The sequence below is a fragment of the Anticarsia gemmatalis genome, chromosome 1, assembly GCF_050436995.1.
Source record: "Anticarsia gemmatalis isolate Benzon Research Colony breed Stoneville strain chromosome 1, ilAntGemm2 primary, whole genome shotgun sequence".
Taxonomy (NCBI): Eukaryota; Metazoa; Arthropoda; class Insecta; order Lepidoptera; family Erebidae; genus Anticarsia; species Anticarsia gemmatalis.
Genome location: NC_134745.1, coordinates 13,816,520 through 13,840,704, shown reverse-complemented (window position 1 = coordinate 13,840,704; position 24,185 = coordinate 13,816,520). Strand labels below are relative to the sequence as shown.

Here is a 24,185-nt window from a genome sequence, read left to right as displayed (position 1 = left end):
CCTATTATCGTAGTTATAAAACAATTTACAAGCTATCAGACGGTTCAAACCCCATAATAATCTAGTTATTTCCAACTAGACGCGGAAGAGTACGTGTACATTATACAATGTTGGCTAAACACGAGTGTATGCAGTTATGCGTTAGTTATGGATGTTCAGAAACATATTAAGCTGCTGTTATTGCCAGTTTGTTGAGCTGTTAATACTGAAACGGATTATAAAATTATCTGTTTATTTCAATACAACTAATATTTAGCTACATTTAGAGTCATGTTGTTCGTAAAATTGTTCGGTAAACAAAATAGCAGTATTTTTTTTAACATACATTTATTTGGCCACCGTCTGTGACAAATCATTTTAGAGAGTTTATCACTGAAGATTCTTGAAATAAAAAGTATCTTAACAAAATGAAACGCCTATTAATTGCCTTCGTTCACCAAAATGCCCTTCAACTGAACCCTTTGTAGACTACTAATGCACTGATGTACTAACCAGTACTAACCACTAGTTTGCTCATCTATAATTCTGTTCAACGACAAGCAGTTCCTAGCTTCTAATTAAAACTTATATGTTTTCATGTTAAGAAGTAATTACTCCTAAATGTCCTTTCCAAAATGTCCCTAGTTATTATTATTGCCTCATTATAAAACACCCTACACTGGGGAGTATATTTCAGTGTTAATAAAAGCAATGTCTGCCACAATAGCAGTCGTTATGGCTCCTTACATAAAATAACTTGCCAAGACGAATTGACCTATGATATCTAGGTTAAAATGCTGGCAGATTTTGGACAACTAAAGCGATTTAGACAAGTTTTCCAATTGTGTGATGAGCACGAGCATTTGTTCTGAGCCTGGTTGTCTTCTGTAACCGAGTGGTAGACAACGCACAGCCGAAAATAATGAGCGTATAAAGTTGCAATTTGGTATGACGATTACTCCTGTAAAGGAGCACTAAGAGAGGATTTTTGGAAAATCCCAGAAGGTGAAATTCCACGCTTTCTAAGCCTGGCGCCATATATTATGGTTCTGTCCCGAATAAACAAGCTTGAGTGGCATGGCGTACATAACCCGGTGAACATGATCTGATAGACTCATATGCTCTTGAGGGACCGACTATTAGAGTTTTTGGATAAGATGCTGCATTCACTAATGCTTAAGTTGGATTGTATAAACCTTCCAGCCATCGCAGATCTAGCCATGAGATTATATCGGGGACTTGAGGTATTTGAACGGGTATAAAATGTAAATATACTTGGTATTAATTCAGAGAATCATGTGATAATAATAAATACATGCTTTTGGTCGGGCCAACTAGGTCTTCTACGGTTTTCCAGTTAGCGATCGTTACACGTGCGATAAAAGCAACGAATCTTTTGATAGACATTACACCATCATTACATAAAAATATATAATTATATTTTACGACAAAAACCATCTGTTTACCATAAGGCACGTCACCGATGACATCATTTATAATTTGCTATGAACCATAACGTCTGGATGTGAACAAAAGAGATACATATTACATGAGACTGGAACTGAATAATAAAATGTTTCAGGCTCAAATGTCGAGTTGTCGACCTTTGTCAAGTGGCTCCGACGTTACCGAAAATGAGCTCTATTTTGAGAAATATCTGTTTTGAAAAAGAATACCTTGCGTGATATGGCATTACATCATCATAGTCTATTTTCTATGGAGAACATTGTTTAGCAATTTCTAAACCATTTCCTTTATGCTTTACATAAGACATTGAAAATAATATTCTCTTTAAAACAATGCGCATACTTGGGGAGAATTTTTATCGAGATTTCTATAACCGTGGAATTTCGACCAAACTCGACGGTATGGGAAATAAAAAATATGCTTTATCATATACAGAGAGGAATTTTCTGTAAACCTTGACCTAAATTCCAATCCCTATAAAAAGATTGGAAGAAGAAGGAAGTGATTACACCAAAAAGTCATGTTACAGCACCAAAAAGGTTGACAATCGACCATAACTAATAACAAATCGAATTCCGAACGCTAGCAAACTTCCAAACGTTCCGGCGGAAATGACGCTCGTGACACAATAATTAACGTGTTCATTATGGCGCCGACCCTTGCAGTTCCAATTATGAATTAGCATTGCGGAAATGGCGTAGGCAGTGTAGGGACACCTATATTAGGAACAACGTTACCTTGTTGGACGTCAATAGAATATTGAAGCTGTGAACTTAGTAGCGTATTCAGTAACTATTGTATGCGTTTTCAGAAACAACAAGTTCCTAGAACTAGCACTCTAGTTTCGGCTTTTAGTTCTACAAACCGAGTTAAGTTTGGCTAAACTTAGCGTCTGCAACTTGTATAGTTTGTGTAAATATGCTGTCTATGTTGGAGCGTGCCTTTCAAACTTAAAAACTTAGCAGTAATATGCCGTACGTCTGAATATTCGTCTGGCTGGGGAATTACCGTCCGGGAAATGTCGTTAGAAACAAATGACAGATAATGGAAAGGACCATGAAAAATGTAGTTGTCTATGACGCTCATCAATTAGTTATCAATTTTAACTATATTTTATGCATTAGACGCTAATAAAAAAAAATACCTACAGAACGAGAATCATCAAATCATCTCCAAATATCGATATTCCACATCACGAAAAATCGAAAAGAATATAACATTTATTTCGTCGTTGTCTATCCCGTTTAGAACAACAGTAATTAAGTTACGTAATTAATCCATGAATATTAAAAGCCCATTATACTGTGAGGCTTTTGTAAGTCGATCAATTTACTCTGTTAATAGAGTTTCGTTATAAAAATAATAGACTTTGTAAGTTAAAAAATAATTGGCAACACCGCGTTGAAAGCACTGAAAATTTTATGAAGCCGTCTTTGTTGTGGTTAGAGTAACTTTAAAAGTCAGGGATAAACTAGGGGACAGAATGTACTGCAACACGTGCCCTCGGGTGAAATATGCCTGGGTTCGGTTGATATGTCACATATCGTTTTTTTTTTTCACCGACATCGTCTTAGTCTTGCTATGTACTTATTCGGTACAAAGTCATGTTATAGGCCGACAACTTATGTTGAAAAATACTAAGTAATCATATTTATAGAGTCACTGTTATTCAACTAAAATAGTACGACAGTTAAAACAGTATTCTTACCTTCAATATTGAGCAGTATGGAGTACGACAACGCAGTACCAACGCCGTTGCTGACCTCGCAAGTGTACGTGCCCTGGTCTTCGTAGGTCGGGTACTTGATCACTAAGGTCTTGCCGTAATTGTCCTGCGTAATGCTCTGAGACGACGGGATGCTGCGACCGTTCTTTTTCCATACAATCTGGGGTAGAGGCCTGGGGGAGAGAGTGGACGTTAGTTTTTGGTAGTATGAAGACTTAGGATCCGAATAAAAAAAATGTTGATTAGAATTTCTAGGCTCCTATTGTTTAGGTATTCTGCGGATTAACTAATATATACGCTTTATACCTAAACTAATATCAGAAGTAGAGTGAACAAGTCTAGCAGAGGTCGTCAAATTTGGACGACCGGACACCAAATAGAATATCTATGACAGTTTTTGAGCCAACATTCTGAAGTAGCTCTTTCCTATTGATCGTACATATTATCACTGGATAATAAAAACTTGATAAAACACTAGAATAATAAATAATAAGCGGTCTAGACTGATCCACAAGGACAAATTACGATTCCAGACGGCATATCGTTGCTCTAATTTCGTCTCTTAGCATTAGTTGTACACAACCTTGAGTACATCCTTTCGTTGACCGAATTGGTCGGTTCAACGCTTGTAATACGATAGAGGAAAGCCTGCTCGCGGCCACTCATGCACGTAGAACTATAGGTCAGTTGCGAGAAATAAGGGTTCCAGTTACTGCATTCATTAGTGTTTAATTGAATATTGTCGAGAGTTCATTCATTTAGTAGCTAATTTAATTTCATGTACGTGCTTGAAGTTTGTTAAGGAAATAGGACGGAATTCGAATTTAATCAGTCATGAGTTAATAATAACTTCTGTCTGGAGTTTCATTGCTTACATTCATGGGTTCTCTACGCATAAGGGTATAATTGCTATGGCTATAATTCCCCATGGTTATAAGTTTACCCAATACTCATAATATATCCATACTTATTACTTCAACATTTAATTAATACAAATATGAATGTGGACACCAATGCTAGTGTTATTGAATTAAAGTTAAACTATATTTACTAAAACATGTGTAAGCAACATAAAATAATACTTACGTTCCACCATAAATGCAGTACAGTTCAACTTTCTTGCCCTTCAAAGCTTTCTCCACCTTCCTCGTAGTGTACTGTCGTTCAGGCGCATGCTTGTTCTGCGTTGGAGCGATACCAGTCTGCGTCACCTCCAAGTAAATCTTATTACCAAACTTGTACTCATTCCTGAAGATCGAGTTCGCAGTACAAATGTACGCGAAGTCCACACTAGCGTCGTGCCGAGTCACGTTCGAGAACCACAAGTTACCCTCAGGATCTAAAGTCATACGGGAGTTGTTGATCGTTTTGAGCTGGCCTTGGTCGCCTTGCAACATCCAGTAGACTTTAGGTTTTGGGTGACCATCTGGAGGTTCGCAAGTGAGTTTGAAAGGTTTCCCTTCCTCGGCTATCACGACTTGCTGGCTGTCAGTTTCCTTGAAGGAATTGAGTTCAGCTCGTCGTACGAATACGGAGTTGGATGCGGCTGTTCCCCACTCGTTGTAGGCGAAGCACTGGTACTGTCCAAGGTCCTCGTCACGTGGCTGGCTGACCACGAGAGTACCGCGTCCAGACTGCTGTGAGATTCTGTTGTCGTAGCTCGAGTATTCAAACGGCTTGCCGTTTTTGATCCATCTGTACCTGTTTGCACAGAAAAGATCTTTGTTAATTAAACCTATATTATGTGCTTCAACGTCTCATACAATGGAGAATGTTACTAGGTATGCCAAATCGCTTGAAATTTTGACACAGTATAGCCTGTATGTATACATATAAACTAGTTTTTGTTTCAGTCAAAAATACCAAATAGTTTTGATTTTATAGGCATTCAAAGTTTCGAAAAATATCGAGTCCCGCTAACAGCCGCGTGAGCGGCTGTGACGTCATACTACAATACCGCGCCGCGCGGGCCGCGTCCCGCTTAGTATTAAGTCGCCAATCGTTGTTGTAGGTGTAATAGCTTGCGTAGTATTTTGTTGTGTTTTCGTCCGCTTATGTATAAAATAACTTATAATAATAGTAAATACTATTTACTATTCGATTAATAAAATGGATAAAGGATTTTAAAAAGGGCAATCGGATAATCTACCTAAAATAAATGGTATAATGGTTGCGAATTATTTGTGAAACAAATAGAGGTTTTGTTGATTCCGAAATCATACTTAATATTATAAATTTGAAAGTTTGTGAGAATGTACATGTGTACATACATAAGAACATAAGTAATACATACAATAACATACATTTGTCATTGTATGTATGTATGTATGTACGTATGTGTGTACGTACGTACGTATGTATGTATGTGTGTACGTACGTACGTGCGTATGTATGTATGTATGTATGTATGTACGTATGTTTGTATATGTATGTATGTATGTATGTAAGTATGTAGGTATGTATGGATGTTTGTTACTCTTTCACGCAAATTTGACTGAACCGATTACGATGAAATTTGATAAATAGCTCAAGACCCAGAATAACACAAAGACTACTTTTTATCCTCGAGTTCCCGAAGGATCGGGATTTACGCGGGAAGGGTTTCCATGCGGACGAAGTCGTGGGCGGCTTCTAGTATATTATACATAGGTATAATAAGTAATAATGTTAGATATTTACGATCACTGCATATTATAATGAAACAGTTTTTGACCGAAATAATCGCATACTTATCAATTTTACATTTTTCCTGACACAGTAAAATCAATAAACTCGCGATCAATCCGGTTAGAAATTGTTTCATTATAAGATGAAGTTATTTATTTACTTATGTACTTACCTACATAATATTAAATTACATTTAGGCACAACATATGATTTCCTAGTATTTGAATTGAACATTTTTAAAAGTATTTAGGAATAATTTCAACGCACCGAGCGCGTGACCGCAAGCGGCCTACGTGAGCCAGACTGAGCAAGTGTAGAGTGACGTCACACCGTCACCGAGAGCTAGCGTCGTGCGGTTACAACTTGTTTTACTTATAAATCGAAAACTAATTGACGTATCGAAGTAATTCTTTCACCAGTATTTTTTATTTTTAAACGAGAATATGGAGTGCTAAAAATCAAAATTAGGTAACATTCTCCATTAGGTACCTGGGTCATTAGAACCTTAGCTATTTAATTACGACCCAGTAAAAGTGCTCCTAGATCTCATAATTACTTTTTCATTCAGGAACGGTTCTCTCTGGCGACCCAATTATAATCCCTCATTATAAATTATTCCAGTTGCTTTTATCGTTAAATTTATAGCGTTTATTAATAAAAATAGGCGCGATATTATCGGTGTGTGAATATTCATCGTGCATTTGTGGCTAGGCGCCTGTAGGCTGGAGATAACGATACAATAATGAATACCGATTGAAAATAACAAAGGGAAAACTATAACTGAACGTGGTTTATGAAATAAACGTTAATTAATTTGTTCGCATTTGCGGTTGTTTCGATTAGGGAAGGATAAAACCACCGCAACGGAAAAACAATATTTGTTTTGTGAGGGAGACTATTGTTTGTTTAGTTATATGTGGTTTAGATAATAAATTAGTTACTCGTATGCTTCGTATTACTCAACATATAAAAAAATGACTAAATATGACACGCTACATGGACTCAGGTTTTTCTATAAGTACATTAAATATGTACCTGTTTAGCTATATCTATGTACCGTGTATATGTGTGTATGTGGTACGGCGCTTCTGTATATCAAGATGTATGAATGTGAATGAGGCAAGGTAAGTTTGTAAGGACCGAGTGGCTTTCTGTGGTCTCTGCCTACCTCCATGGTAAAAAGTTGTGATATTATGTATGTAAATGTGTATGCTACATCAACAATCCAAATAATGATTATTTAAGTAAATATATTATGCTAATCCAACAAGTGCTAACACGAAATACTAGATCAAATCAGCAATATTTCAAACATAAATAAGACCTATATAAAAACGTGAACGGTAATATGACGTCGATGACCTGTCGCCGAGCGCGTAAAAGGGCGGAAACTATTGTAGTTAACCCACATTTGTCGCAACACCTACATAATGCGATCTAGTCGTTACGTCCGACGGGATCACTTTGATGTAGTTACATGAACTGATATATGGGACTCGAGGATTATTATCAAAGATTGATGTAGTAGAGGAATTTTTAAACTTATCCAAGGAGAGGATCAGCGTGACATAAGGCCTCACACACCTATTATTTTTCAAAAAATTACCACAAAATACATACTACCGTTTTACTGAATTAAAATCCGGCCAAGGCCTAGCAAATTAATTTACCCGACTGGTTTACATTTATGATTAGGTACTCAGATCATGTATCATGAAATCTTTCAGATATACAAAATAATTTCGTTACGTACAGGATGATTATAAGACACAGGACTCAGCAGAAACAACATAAACTTGAATCATCAAATTAACATTCGTCAATTTCCATCACCCAACAAATAGAAAACATCATTCAATGATACAAGTCAAAGCAAACTAATTTCATTGAAACTCTAAACCGGTCGTGTTTGTTTTCTCTTTCCCTGGCCAATAAAGGCGTCGCAATCAACGTTATAGCACCGAGGCGACGGGACCGACATAATTATGTGGTCGCTGCTGAAGGAAAATGCTTTATTTTTATTTCCCTTTTGTTTTGTAGAAATGTTTAACAGTTGAGTTTTTGATTTATATCTTGAATTATCTATAAAATAGTGATTAGCTTACTGTATGCATTTTTAAATACAGAAGTTTGTCAAAAAAGAGATTGACCAATATTAATTTTAACAAATAAGGGGAGACGAGTAATCCAGAGGTTTTTCTTTTTTATTCCAGAGAATGCTAGAAAGACATCTAAATAAAACAACCCCAAAATCTTAAGTAACAAAGTTCTCGTACTAGAAAATCCTTCGGGAATAGAGTTACAATTCTGCTATCTGCGTCTTGATTAAATCAGAAACTGTTTGATAAGGAAATTAGTAGGAGTGAGTGGGAGTGAAAAACGCGGCCGCGGTTATTGTCAGCAGACGTTAATCAGTAGAACAAGTCAAAGACCTTTGATTACCATGTACTAGCGGACCCGACAGACATTCATCAACTCAAACTCAGAGCCCGATCGCAGTGGAATACTAGAAATTTCTTTGGACATCATTCGGCCAGTTTCTCCATACATATCTAAAGTAACAGCTGAAGCCATTGACTGCAATTTGACATTTACGTATTTTAATTCTTACAGAAACAAATTCGATTGTCAGTTTACCCCTATACTTTGGTTGTTACTTTTGATAAAGAAACTGGCTGTTTATCCATCAGATTTCAACTTACGGGCAGATACGCTTAACGAACTATTCAACTACAAATCCATATAAATCGCTCTATCTTTTATTGAAAATCCGCTGAGTAGCTTTACAGCAAACAGGCAGACAGATGCGTCGCTACAAAAAGATGTCTTGCCTAAAACTTTGTTGATAAAGCGTGATTGTATGTATACTCTTGTCGAGTATTCAAGGTATTCTTTCGTCCTTCAAAAGCCTTCAAGGCCGGGTACAGGTCTTCGGTGGTTTTAAGGAAAATCTTAAGCAACACAAATAAAAGAAAAGTATCCAAATGTATGAAGCGGTAAGATTGGATCAATCAACTAAATGGAGCTGAAATCTTCATACATCTGGGTTTATTTTTCTAAAAATAAAACCAGAAGTATGAAGATGTGTTTGAAAATAATAAGGCTTTTCTAAGAAAATCTGTGCTCCACTTTTAACTGATTGAGCGTGGAACAAGGCACGTACTAAGATAACAAGATAAGTCCATTAATAGACTAGTTAATACTGCCCACTCTATTCTTAGACTAAAAACGGTTAAGAAAACCAGTTTTAAAATGCTAAACATTTTGCCTATTACGATTTATAGCTAGTTGTAGTTGTAGACGATATTTTATATTAAGATGGTAATATTATCTATTCATCTACCCATACGTAAATCTTAAAATTCTTCGATAGAAGAGACTTGACCATCAAATCGATTGTGTAGGTAATGCCTTTACACTGCTGTAATATTAATATAGAACTTTAGTCGTATTTTTTTCCTTAATTAAAAACATATTATTGAACAGTGGCATTTATAGCCAAACCAATATGATTATTGAATGAACCACAAACAATAAATAGAAATGACGCTAACAATAATTACTAAATATCCAGGAAAGTCATCAATGGGTCAGAAAAACATGTTATGAGTGGATATTATAGAGAATTATTCACACGATGACATAATACACTGGTTGTAATCTATAGGCGACTTAGATGACTGCAAGGTTGAATCACGCAATGAATAATTCATGACCCTTACTTTATTTGCTTATTTATCCGTATTTAGGCTTCAATGAAGTAACTGCGGTCTGACTGTTAGTTTGAAAATAGACGGATGGGTGCGAATGTACCGATGTCAATGTTGACTCAATAAAGCCGTTGTTTTTGTGTTTTGATTGTACTTATTTATGATCCATTAAAGCTTTACATAGTTCTAATTTATGTATGAGCGGAAATTCGTTCTTTCGGATAAATTTCTAGAATGTAATGTTAAGGGGATTTGGCTTAGCAGATAACAAAGGCAAATTAAGCAATTTTTCACTTGCCGTGCAATGTGTATTAGATGTGTATTACACGTAAACTTTTAAAATCCACTAATACAGTTTAATAATAAACGGGTAACAAATCTAACAAGAGGTCAAAGATAATGACAAACAAGGCCTTTCTTGTCCAACCCCCACTGTATCCCATAATGCTAAAGGGAAACCCAACCGGCAACCACTAACGGATTCATGTTTTATCATGCAAATCGAGTCGCCAAAATATCTTCCCATTGCGGACTCAACCGATGTGAGTGAACAAATACAAAATTGGCAACAGGAATGAGTATTGGGTTTTCCCGCTGCTCCCCTCAGAGAGATGCGTCTGGGTAATGGATAGGAATGTCAATGAAGCACTTACACCTGCCCTTAATGTTGTATGACGTCATAAAGTTATGGCAATCTTTAATACAAAATTCATGTACTTATTCTTATTTCTAAGCAGACTTTTGGTTGTATGTAGTGGCCTAAAGGTACTTTAAATCGAATGGAATAACTAACCGTAACTTTATTCCCGATTATCATGAACTTTTTACATTGATAACGGCAGAGTTTTTTGTTCTGCGCTCCAAGTTTTGACCAATCTTCACCATCCATGGTATCAAGTTCGCGAACTACTGAATAATGCATGAACACGTAATTCTCGTGTCCTTTCATATCGTACAACGGGAAAGTTTAAAAGTTACGGCTACTATAAAAAACTAGGCTACTTTAAACTTAGGAAAAAGTTTGAAGGCATGCAACAAAATCCATTGAATTCATAGATAGAAGCTAGGTTTAGATTCTAATATGATTCTTACTATTGTAAACCTACACAGATATGATATTTGGACAGTACGGCATTGATGGATTCCATTGCCATATGACATCACGTATTTATACGTGCCTTTTACAGCAAGTATTTAAATGCATAATGAATTAATCACTTCTTTAAATAATCATTATTGTCAGTAAATATGTTGACGTTACTAGAATCACAAGTATGGCTGATCGCCTCATAGGTATACTAAGTTTAGAACCAAGGAGAACTAAAGAAGCTGTAATTTTGGCTTATATTTTCATATGTTTTACGTCTGGAGGATCAGAAAACCGACATCATATCTCAATACAGGGATTTCAAAAAAAATTTCTGGATATGAGAATATCTTAGCAACAAAAATAACTCGTTTAAATCTGCTCTATCTATCTAGACGGGCAAATCCCTATCTGAAGGGACAATATTGGTTTGCTTGCTACGGCATAAGGCATCAATATGCAAATTATTCCTGCAATTTATCGATTGCTTCAGAAATGTGTACTCGCTTGTAAATTTAGTTCCCGATACACATGGATGTGCTCGGAAATAGCTCCCAACGGATATTGCCCTAATACCTCTCGGCAGGTAGACTGACATTGGCATATACTGTACCTTAAAATTATTGAATGGCACGGAGAGAACTTTAAAATAGACAGAGTTTATAACCTGTTTTGATATTTTATGGTTGTTTTAATTATAGATTTACATACATACATAACATCACGCGCTATACCCAAAGGTAAAAAAAAACATCCACATTTATCGATTGACAATGGGTTGGGGGCGAGTCAATTGTTATTTACCGGTCATATAGATTTATGCACCTGTAAATTAAACTAAAATTAATTTATCTATGTTCTTTTTTGTTTAATAAAAGACTTTGTCATAGATACAACAAATTGATCTCTATTCCTGAATGTCATCTACGCAGGCGCGAATACAAGGGATTCCCGTAAGAAAACCAATTAGACACTTCATTTTAGTCCATTGAAATGTTACAATTTGAGGGCCGAATATTGCATTTATTAGAGGACGCAATTTTATTTTTGGAACATGTAGGGGGGGTCAATAGAAGCTTAACTTGAAGTTTGTGGGGTTGCCACTCTTGTCCCCCGGCCGCCATCTTGGAAAAGGGGGTGGAACCACTTTATTCGCTATATCTCAGAAACTATGCGTCTTGCAATAAAACTGTAAAAGCATAATTTGTAGCAAATTATTTTTCCTACAAATATGTTTCATAACTTTTTGCCCTAAATTAACAATTAAAGAAGTTATAAGCAAAAATGTGTGATTTTTTTTACAAAAATTTTCTTTCCGTGACCGGTCTACTTCGTAGCGCTGTTACTGAGTTTCTAATTAATGAAGTTGAAAAAAATTATAGGGATAAATTTTCCTCGAAAAATACTCTACAAGATTGGTCTGAGGTATTTTTTTTTGTATTTATACATATCAGCTAAGCCTTTTTTCCAAACTATGTTGGAGTCGGCTTCCAGTCTCACCAGATGCAGCTGAATACCAACGTTTTACATGGAGCGACTGCCTATCTGACCTCCACAACCCAGTTACCTAGGATATAAAACTATACCCTTCGTTAAGACTGGTTGTCAGGGTTTCAAGCTTCTGACTACTGTTAACGACTGTTAAAGATCTTCGAAAATGACGGCCAGGACCCACAATTAAACGTGCCTTCCGAAACATAGAGGAACTCGATATGTGTAAGATGGTCACCCATCCACAGAAGAACCTCGGCAAGCGTGGCTTAACCTCAGAGATCGATCCGCGCGGCTGTCGTTAAAAAAAGTTATAGACTAATAAAGAAAATTGTTATAAAAAAAATTGCACTTTTTTGCTTATAACTTCTTTAATTGTTAATTTAGGGCAAAAAGTTATGAAACATATTTGTAGGAAAAATAATTTGCTACAAATTATGCTTTTACAGTTTTATTGCAAGACGCATAGTTTCTGAGATATAGCGAATAAAGTGGTTCCACCCCCTTTTCCAAGATGGCGGCCGGGGGACAAGAGTGGCAACCCCACAAACTTCAAGTTAAGCTTCTATTGACCCCCCCTACATGTTCCAAAAATAAAATTGCGTCCTCTAACAAATGTAAAATTCATGTAACATTTCAATGGACTATTTGGCCAACACCAAACGTGACCGGAATATTTAGTTCCTTCTCGTAATGCAATTTGTATTAAGGTATGTTTTCTCAAAAATAATTTTCAGTACTTCAAACATTTGATACTATAGTCTAAAGAAGAAGAATGATAAGTAAAAATAAATGGTGGATGCTCCTAGAATAGATAGATAGATATAGAAAAGGGTCAGGTTCTTAGGTCTATAATCTACAACGCCAGCTAAATGTGATGTCTTTATCAGTATAAAAGGCAAGTTATGCAATCTTTTACTTGGCCTTCATCTGTTTGAATAGAATATAGAACTAGGAGGTATGCATTTATACATTTAGCCAGAAGACTTAACTTTTTGAGGGCAATGCCATGCATATTTTTATGAAGAAAAGCTTTTATAGACGGAGCTGTATACTACAAAATTAATTTATATGATCACTATAATTACTATCGTAACCGTTATCGAAGACGGGTCATTGATTTCGTTCACATCCAGTTATAAGTGGCTCCGTATAAAATATAACTTGTTTGAAAGAAAGAAATAAAAGTTTGTTTTATTACTTTCGTTAAGATTTGATTCTCTCTTACAATTTAGCAAAAGTGCATGTCACTTTCTTTTTAAATGTTTATCTTAATAAATACCTTTTAATCACTGTCATTAAAATTACACACTTTCACGTACTTAATTTTTTAGTATTTAAGTTTCTTTATCGAAATATTTACGGTCAGATTTACCACCTTTGGGTAATAATTTATCGCTGTGAATAACGAGAAGTACCTACTTTATTTCTTTTAGTAGGGTTGTCATAGTTATAAGTAAAATTTTGTTATACTATACTGGTAATAAATCTTTTTTAGAATAAATATTTGCCGTCTCATCTATACTAATATTATAAAGCTGAAGAGTTTGTTTTTTTGAACGCGCTAATCTCAGGAACAAATGGTCCAATTTGAAAAATTCTATATAACATCGCGCTACGGCCATTAGGAGCGGAGTAGCAAAGAAAAATGTTACGAAAACGGGGAAAATTATGACCCATTCTCCCTTCGGTGATGCAAGCGAAGTTGCGCGGGTCAGCTAGTTTTCTATATTGGATAGCTTGTACGAAACAGCACGCTTTTCAACCTATATAATCATAAGATAAGCCTCTATAAGTAGTGGACATTTTATCTCTCAGTAGAGAAATTGGCATTAAATTCTTATCAATCCAAGAAATCATCAAAGAGAGTACCGAGCTACCTACCAATCTGTCTTCCTTTGACAAAAGCTTACACGATTAACTCGAAACGATATATCAAAGCTCCAACTACTTATTTCTAGTAGCTTATAATACTTTAGCATGTCGTTTCTAAAAGGCACATGTCTTATGTCCTTGTAACGTGAGATACGCCCTTTTATAACTACAGATTCAAATGTACTTGTGTTAATGATATAGTATTGAACAAGTGCTGCGTAATGGTCATCGACATCGTAAAGCAATCAGTGTAATAGAGTTCCGTAGTTAATGAATTTGCTATCAGATTCAATTCTGGTAATGATGCTTTTCAATTTGAAGTACGTAGTTAAAACAAAGTTTTATAATTGCACGCGACTTAACCTTTTTTGCCTTTTGAGGCATTATTTCGGGCAAATAACTGAGGGAATAAAATTTATTACCTACGGTATATCGTCAAAACTTATGAACCCAGTTAACATTAAAAAAAGATTTTTACTTAACTTTACATTTTTAATCCAAAACTATCTTGTCAAACTCTATCTGAACTCCATCAAGGTATTTTAATAATGTACATGCTTTCATTTTTTAAGTGTCAAGCAAAACAATTCAGAACGGCAATACGTCAAAACTGCATTACGTGCACAAACTTTTATTTGTTCGGGTGCCAGACATAATATTTCAGACATCAAAACGAATCTAGCGAGGAACAGCATAAAGGACATTAAACCTCAAACGAAACGCCTTAAAGAGTGCTAAGAGAACGGAAGCACCTGCCTCGTTAAACAATTTTCCCAAGACAAAGGAAACGAAGACTAGGAAGTGATTTAAGCCGAGCTGAGCATTTAAAAGGATTTCGCGACGTATCAATTTACAAAGCCTAGGTCTATCATAGACATAGAAAAGCCTCACAAGGGACTTGCACTATCATAATGAAAGGAAAACTTTATTGTTGCAATGCACCTTACAATGCACACACAAGCGGTCAACGATCAGTAAAGTATGGTACTACGAGCCACAAAGACTTCAACGTCTTTGTAGTTGACAAAAATTTCAAGCGGCTTGAAAAACTAAAAGTAACGAGCATAAATCACACGAAAATAATAGACTTCATACTAGATCTTTGTTCAGAAATTAGACATCATTAATATGTTTGACACATGCCGCCTACTGGAGATAATGAATAGTGATAAAAAGCCTAATATTGTGATATCAAATTATGAAGGCAAAACCTTATTCTTGCAAAAATTAACCAAACATAATTGACAGAATCAATAAGGATAAACTTATAAAATCTCCAGAAAAAGACACCTAGATATCCGTACATGAAACAACCAAAAATTACCGAATCAATACGGACAAATTAGCAAAAACGCCAGAAAAAGAACACCTATATACTCTCCTGTACGTACTGAATAAAATAAGTAGTGAACTGTCATGACACAGAGGTCAATAGGTTGAACACTATACATAAAGTCACGTGTAGGATAAACTAGTGCATACAGCTACCGTGAGTAATAACTCGTACGAATCAGAGCAACGGATGCACCAGCAGGAAGCCAACGTCACGGTAAGGATCGCTGATTTTATCTAACTGCATTAGTGCGTATACTGCGGTACTAGATCCCCTGGGATGACTATTGTAGATGAACGTTCACATTGGTTATAATAAAAGGAATATTGTATTGGATAGATAGTAAAGAGTTTAAGATGTTTTGAGGGTTTTAGATTCAAAGAAGAGACTTTCAGAAACATATTATCACAAGTATGTCATTGTTGATTGGTACATTGAATTTTTTTTGCCAATTGAAACAGGTGGCTGTAAGATTTTTGCTAGCTTTTCTCATAAGACTTTGGCACTCCTTTTTAGTTTATGGCAGATTTAGTAGTTGTTTCCACGAAATGCTATGCCAATTCATAATATACACGACCTACTACGATATATCTTGTTTTTACTCCAAATCCAAAGAAACAGTCTTAAAATCTTATTTTCGCAGACCACACACGATATCCGTATTTTATGGAACATTTCCTCACAGTTCTGTTTACCGTTAAAACATCCATTTTAGAGCTCTAAAACGCGTATTATGGGGAATACGGAAATAGACATTACCATAACTTTACGCCATAATCTTTCAATACACAATAATAATCGCTTATAGCTTACAGACGTAAGCGTTGAAATAGTAGTGAGAAATTACAGGTTGCCTATGAATAGAAAAATTGGTAACTATAGAAGAAAAACACCGGAAAAAACAGTTTACAGTATGAAATGCTATGGATAGGTCTTTTATAAAATGTAGAGCATTACTATAGCAATCTATTTGCACATACATTCAATATTGCTTCAGCAAATATTAGATTGCTCCTCTCAGTTCGTTAGCTCGTTTCCTGAGCTCCAGTCTAAATTGCGATTGCGGAATATTCGATTATGGATAGGTTATGTTCTGTAAAAGTTGTACATACTATGAAAATATGACGATTATATATTTTGCAGTATTCTATTAGCATTTTAAACTAAAAGTATGTTCTTCTTATAGACGTACTAAGAGGACTACAGAAAAAAAATGCTGCTTTATATATCAAGAAACGTGACAATAATTTAGGCGTAATACATAAGTACTTAATGTACTTACACTAAGTAAGTGAGAAGCTATGATTGGCGTGCCTTATACCCATTAAGTTCGTAATTGTTATGACTTAAAACGTATTAATTAAATAAATATTTCCTATACTTTGTAACAGTAAATAGTCATTTAGTCAACGGACGTTTTGTAGCCATTCCGGAACAAAACTTATTTATTTACAATCCCGGGGCTACGTGCTCGGCAAGTTCGTACTTTTATCGATTCTACGCGTAATTAATGCGCCTTGTAAGTCCCTTTTAATGAACAGGCGGAGCAAAGAAAACTTTGTTGTTGAACATGTAACGATTTCTAAGGCAGTGTTTGCTGTTCCAACCCTTTTAGCATACAAATGTAGCATACAAACTGAGCATGGACTGTGACGTCATAATGCGAATTTTCAGAATTTTAGCCGATCGTTGCTTTCGTATTCTTGTAGATATAAGTTACCAGCAATGCTATGTTAGAAACCTCTTTTTCGAGTAGAAAATCGTACATAGTAATGTGTTAACGACGCTTGTGAGTTGTGACAGCTTCGGCTTAACGATGATGAAATCGGGAACTTGTCCAAACTATCTTGTTTGTATGAGCTATCTTTAATAACGATCTCAGTCATTTATTGTTTTGTTGATCATACCTCTAATTCTCTAGTACTTTAAAGATTCAATTTTAATCACGAAATCAGTTAGCAATATTGCATTTAAGAACATGCTCAGGCGATGTATATGCAAGGCATTATAGCTCTATTTGTCATCAAAATAAGACTCTAAATTAAGACTAAACTATTATGACGTTATAAACACTTCATTAGCATAATAACTTCCTCTCAAGAATTAAATAAAATGTCGGTCTCCATTCATAACTCTAATAATAATTGTATGACGCCGTTGTTATTTTTGGATGTACGTTAAAGTACCGTTCGGGCCCGAGGCGAGAACCGAACCGTGTTTAACCGAAAATATGTGTTTTATAATGACTGTTATTTACATTCAAACATGTTTTCCACTGCTGCACAAGGTTGAATAAATGCATAGAACATATTTCCGTTGTGTACAACAAACGACAAATTGAAACACATTTTTGCACGCCAAAAACATCACGAGAGGACACAAAAGTGGATATAATTCTTGCACATGAAATACCAGTAAATTAATTTTCTTTACAATTGTTTCTAAAGCTTGACAAAAACGAGTGTATTTTATTTAAAAATTGTACCCAGCGAGATGTTTTTCGGCTAACTGAAATTTGAAACGTGTTTAGCATACAACATAGTAATAATACGTTTATGTTATTATGAATCATCGCAGCACATCTACCAAAACTATGTGGTATTTACTGATAAAATCGTGTACTGGTATACATTTTTATACAATCTATAGTACTCCCAAACCTCCAGGAAGAAGAGGTCCTTATCAAATAAGGAAACCGTTGCCAACTTTGGAGCAAGAATTCAAAGAGACGTAAGCTTGCGAAATTCATAAACCTGATACTAAACGATTCATCGTCAACTGGTTTTTGGTACTATATTTTTAGATAACCATTAAATGACGTTTTTTTTTAAACGTCATTTAATGGATGGATTGTGTGAACAATAAAAGGAGTATTACAGAGTTGATGGCTGATAGAGATGAGTGGAAGAAAACACATTTCCTTAACGTTGAATGTGGTCAAGACAAGGATGATTTTAGTGTCGCTATTAGATTTTATTCTCAGTTTCTTCTCAGATTTTATGAATTCCTGACAAAATATGCGCGAAATTGACAGTCAAAACACGGGAACTTATAATCATCAACCGGTGTATTAAATACTTTAGGTGACATTGATAGGACAAACCCATAAAAACAGGTAACAGAGTTCTAAAACGCATAATGGTATGTCGTTCGCCCGCATACCCTTGTCATCGCTAAAACATTATGATTGGATGAATCATATCTACTATAAAAGAACATAGCAACATCAATCTAATACTAATGTAGTTGAATGCTCTTGAGAACAGCAACACATGGTTAGAATTTCTATTAGACATACTCATGTTCCTTAAAACTGAATTAGGTCTTCAAGTCTTCAATGATTCAGTATATGGCATTGCGTTTTGTATGTTCTATAAACTTGAATCACGGGTCACCTTAATAGATTTTACGTACCAGTATATGAAAACGTTTTTGAAGCGCTACTATTTATCAGCTAGAAAATACCAGGCATAGAACCATTCCTGAACAAAAATTACTCGTAACGATCGCATGATATCGCGCTATCGATTCCTCATTTTACAAAAAGTTCCAGACTGACAAATAGACGAATTTCCTGTCACTTTCGACTGCATTTCACTATACGTACGTCTAAAGTCGAAAGTAACACGACTTCGTATAACAAAGACAAAAAACTACTAGAACAATCAAATAGAGCTCGTAGTAAAGTGCACTTTAAAACAAAAGGAACGTACTTAGGAGCCGGTTCGCCTTCAGCCTCGCACTCAATGATGAATGGCTTGTCCACTTCCCCGGGCTGTGCCACTTGGAACAGGATCTCTTCCTGCGTCGGCTGTTTCACCATCTTCGGCGGTGACGTCACTGGGCAAAAGAACACACAAATATACTCCCCGCTAATGTAATACGTGGGTTTTAAATTAACAGAATTGTACTACGAATGCCAAACAATAGAGCGTTCCCGGCTTCAATGGGACCAGTCAGACATATTTTTAGATCTTGTTTACTGTTTTTTCAGTTAAATTTTCTCGCTTACAACTCTAGTTTATATTAAAAACGAAGTCGCTTTACATTAAATCGTTGTAAAGAAACTGCCGTCAACGTTTTGTGAAGCCCCTTTTAATTATGTCTGGTTTTCCCTATTAGAGCTCAGCAGGGTGGCAGATTAGAGGTTTAATCCACCATAAAAGCCTAGCTTGAAGGTGTTTTTAAGGGAAATGAGACCGCATCTGTTTATTCTCATCTCTGAATCAAATCGTCGCCGTTCGTCATCGTGTGACATAAACACTTAAAATATTCGATGCTCGAAGCTTTATAAATGTTTGTTCCAAGAAATATTAGCATCTCTTGATTTATAAAGGGAAATGAGGATTTTAGGTGGTCTTAAAACAAAGTGTGGATTGGTTTGAAAGTTATGTTGCAAGAGGGTATTAAGATTAGCAATATTTTTAACCATTCAGATCTATATAAGCAGCACCAAATTACACAAAGCATTGTCTTCCTTTTGCTTGACTAGATTAACTAGATAAAATTGCTATGAGAAAGGATTGTTCTTTCTGTTTCAATGTGCATTATTTGTAAAGAACCTTGCATTGGTAAGAATAATATTGAACAATATTTTACATTCGACTCCGAATCGCCTTTACGTTAGGAAAACAGGGTTCGAACCCATAGTGGTTTAATACAAGGGAATCAAGCCTTCGTCAGAGGAAACTGAAACTTGACAGCTGCTTATTAATAAGGACTTGAGTCACACAGACAACAATTATTATGATAACAATAAGATGTCCACTTCCTCATTCCCCTTCAAATATCTGTTCATTCAACTTTTTCTACAATTAGCAAGAAGTATTGACCTACAGTAGTTCCTTTAAAACTGGAATAACAGGTTTCTTAGACTGGTTTATTCAAAATGTTGTCTCCAGACACTCATTATTGTCGACTATTGAGATATACAACCATGGGAATTAGAAACTAAACTGGCCACTTTGAATTTGGTCCATATTGAGGTTTCCCAAGACCATCTGTTTGTATGGACATTTGAAAGATTCAAAGCTGTAACTAGGAATAGCAGACAGTTTCATATGGTTCTTGTCCACTAATATCTACGGACTGAACTTGTCTTGAAACTTTATATATTTTAAAAACAAAACACAATAGTCCTTGCAAAATGCAATGTTTAAACATTTAAATAAACATTCCTTTTGAGGTCAATTTCTTTGTTTCTGTCCCTTGACCCGTACATACTAAAAGGTTTTATTTCAATGTAAACCTCACAGCTACTGTGCAACTTGGTGCTAAAATGTCAAGGGATAAAAGTAACATTGAGTTAGGTCACTATTTGTACTAAAATAGCAATATAGACATACAAAATGTGTGAATTTTATAGTTCTTCTAAATTTACCTACTACTCTCTAGCTAGGAATCCAATTATCCATTTAACATTTTGTGGTAAAAGATCTCCAAGTATTTACTCTCATAAAAATATATATTTTGGTTGTATTGAAGCAACTCTGGCTCCTGCAATAGATAACCAGTATTCTGTGCAAATAATGTAAAATAATGAAATAAGTGAATTTTCAAAAAATTCATAAAAATAAAGGATAAATTTAAACATGGTTTTAATGAATAGAACTTGAAAACAGTATAAATTAATTTCAAGGGAATAAAATTCTTATAAACTTAAGAATCCATTAAGTATTCCGCCTTTATTAACTTAACAAATTAGTCTAGAATAATGCCTACAATTAATACAAGTCAAGGAAGTAACAAACCCTGAATATATTATGATAATTTTACAACATAGACTGTTAAGGTATGAGCAAGTTGTACTACCTAGAGCACCATTGTGTCACAAACAGGCATGTTGATTACATTATGTTCCATTTGGCACTCAGTCCAACATTCAAAATTGATTTTTAACTGATGCCAATAGTTTTTCTATAGTATATAGTCCTACAACTTTGCTTTGCTTTTGTGTCGCTGGGACTTTTACGAACATACAAGCAATGGACACAAAGGATAACCAGAGTCCAGACAACTATTTATTGCTTGCACTAATAACTGTCCAGTTTGGGAATCGAACCCACGACAAAGTGACACAATGTTAGCGGCTTGCGACCACTGTGCCATGGAGGCCGTCAAATTAGAATCTAGATTATAATTGACAAATAATATTTCCAAAATACAGTAGCTGTATCAAACAGGCCACCGTCATCTGTATAAGCCTAGGGGTCACTGATGTTTTAAATTTTAATTTTCATATCCCTACTCAAGCACCATGCAAACCATGCATTTAAGGCTCTGTGCTAAGTTGTTAGACTATAGTAACCAAACAATAAGTACTGAGTGAAAAATTATACATCAATTTTGCATACAATGACACAAGATTCTTTGAGTTGAATGTTTGTTTTGCATATAAAAAGATAAATGAGAAATATGTATTGAAAAATTAAGATAATTTTATCAAGCTCTAAATATAGGGATTATGTCATGATTGATATTAAGTGTCAAAATAATATTGATAATTTTAATTGGGTGTTTTTCATTTCTCTGCTAGGTATTGTAACAAAGTATGAGGTCTAATGAACTATGTCTGATTGACAAGCAAGGACTAACTTGAGACTTATAATCATATGTTTACAAAGGTAAGTAGGTATTTGATAATGCAATAAGACTTAAACCCAATAACCTGCCGAGGCAGATAAATTCTCTTAATAATAATTACATTTACTTACAAAATACATTTAAGGGTAATGGATGTTGGTTTGAAGGTAATAATAGTAGCCCAAAATTTTGAACTGATTTAGACTTAACATAGATATCAAGTGAATGTGAAACTAAGATGGTTTTGTAGTTACTTGAGATACCAAACCCAATAGATCAATAAAAAATATTGTAATGGTTAACAGCAGTTAATTGATAAAGACAATCATTTAATTGTAATATGGCTCAGTGAATAATGCTCTTAAAAGTCTGCTTTAATAGTTCCTAGCAACTATTAATGTCACAATTATAATAGTTAAATAACTCAAAGGTGTGCTCAGAGCTATATTCAATCTATGACATCAAAATCTTGATCACAACTGCAAGGACAAAACAATGTTGTCAATTACAAATCTGGCATACACCACTAAATTAAGATATGATATGAATATGAGAACAGACTTGTGACTAATACCTCCTTATATGTAAAGAGGTTTTATTGTTTTCTTTTTTAATAGTATGAGTTTTTTTTCAATGCACTTGTAATCAGTTTGTTTAGTTTATCAATGGAATTTGTGTCTAAATTTAAGTCTGCTACAGTCAGTTATTTATAATATTTTAATGTTTGAACATTAAAATATTATAAATAACTGACTGTAGCAGACTAAAGACTAAATAAAGTAATATAATCATTAGCATTCAAAGTAGGTAGGTACTTAAAATTGGTTTCATTGCAAATTATTAAAGTAAAAACTACATACAAAGTAGCGAAGTCATGAAAGTGGAAGTTGTGAAACAGTTTCAATGATTCTAGGTAATTACAGTTTTTGTGTTTCAGTGAAAGTTTCAGCTATCAATACAAAATTAATGAAACTTGCATGTCTATGTATTTCCTGTGTTATAGGAAGCTAGAAGATTCATTTGATACCTACTACCAAATTTTATTGACTATAGTAGAAGGTTAGAACTTAAACAAAGCGCCGAAATCGAGTCGTTGCATTATCGCGTTCTATACAACTGTATGTCAACAAGTATTCACTTATAACTTAATTACAATGACACGGGGATATCGTAAGTCAAGAAAAAGTTGAATGAACCACGTCCTACAATACGATAAACAATCAATACATGCACCGGGCGCGAAATACACGTAAATGAAAAGTAAATAATACTCACATAATGCCGCCGAACATGATATCAACGCCACGAAACACAGTATTCTTGTTGTACCCATCTTTGCAGGTCTCCTACTTCGTAGTACTCGTATATCTAACAAGAAACCAAATAAACCACTTAAAAACATAGTTTAACACATTTCTCCGGCACACATGTTCACCGCACTCGATGACCTAATCCGAATAAAGCTTTGGACCACAATGACAACACCCACTAAAAATAGCCAACATCAAATACACTAAATTGTCGACCTCTTATGACACAAAAACTTGTTACGCAAACTCAAAAAGTACCGCAAATCCCTTAGCCCTTCGAGCTACACGGTTTCACGACAAGCTAACGCTAGAAAACCGCACAATCTCACTATTTGTTGCTGTACACGATAAATCAATAAATGCATTCCGATGATGCTAACTTCATTATGTGTTAAGTTAAACTATAAATGTAAGTTTTATTCAGTTAAAATTATTACCTAAGCGTCCGTTTTTATAATAATATCATCGCGAAAGCCAACTGAAATAATAAAATACGGATTTATAGGCGGGGCCTCTGAGATTCGCTGTCGTTCGTTCGTTCAGCAATTGACGGTTCAATGACTGGCTTGACATAGACAACTTTTTTTTAGTCCATGGCCGTTTTGTTTTCCTTCCTTCTCGCACCTTGGAAAAAACAATATTTTGCTTTCTGTCTAAACTGACATAGACAATAATAGTAGCGTCGAAAGAAGTGAGAGATAATGTCATTTTCAAATATTGTGGCAAGTCCACTTACACAGCTAACTATGTATTAATGAATTAATCTCTGTTAATGACTCACTTTCAATATCAATTTTTAAGTCACATGTGCAGAAATGTAATATTCAATGATTTTTTACATATTATTATGATGTTTCACTTTATATTGCCAGTTTAACGCAAAAAGATTTTTGAGATTTCAAATTTTACAAAATATTGAAATATTTTTTTAGCTGGACCACTACTTTGTGCTACCAAC

General features: G+C 35.0%; 1 protein-coding gene across 2 annotated transcripts in view; it reads right to left on the bottom strand.

The window, feature by feature from the left end:
* Nrg (Neuroglian) overlaps positions 1-23,793 on the bottom strand; it is a 57,520-nt gene extending 33,727 nt beyond the window's left edge. For both annotated transcript variants that reach the window (XR_012959697.1, XM_076121127.1), the window contains exons 1-5: positions 23,665-23,793; positions 23,193-23,285; positions 19,049-19,175; positions 4,259-4,873; positions 3,155-3,345 (exon numbers count right to left, since the gene is read on the bottom strand). Coding sequence is in view for 1 of the 2 variants with exons in the window: in XM_076121127.1 (XP_075977242.1) it covers positions 3,155-3,345; positions 4,259-4,873; positions 19,049-19,175; positions 23,193-23,250 (991 nt within the window). In the remaining variant the exon portion in view is untranslated. The remainder of the gene's footprint in view (positions 1-3,154; positions 3,346-4,258; positions 4,874-19,048; positions 19,176-23,192; positions 23,286-23,664) is intronic.
* Positions 23,794-24,185: the final 392 nt, after the last annotated feature.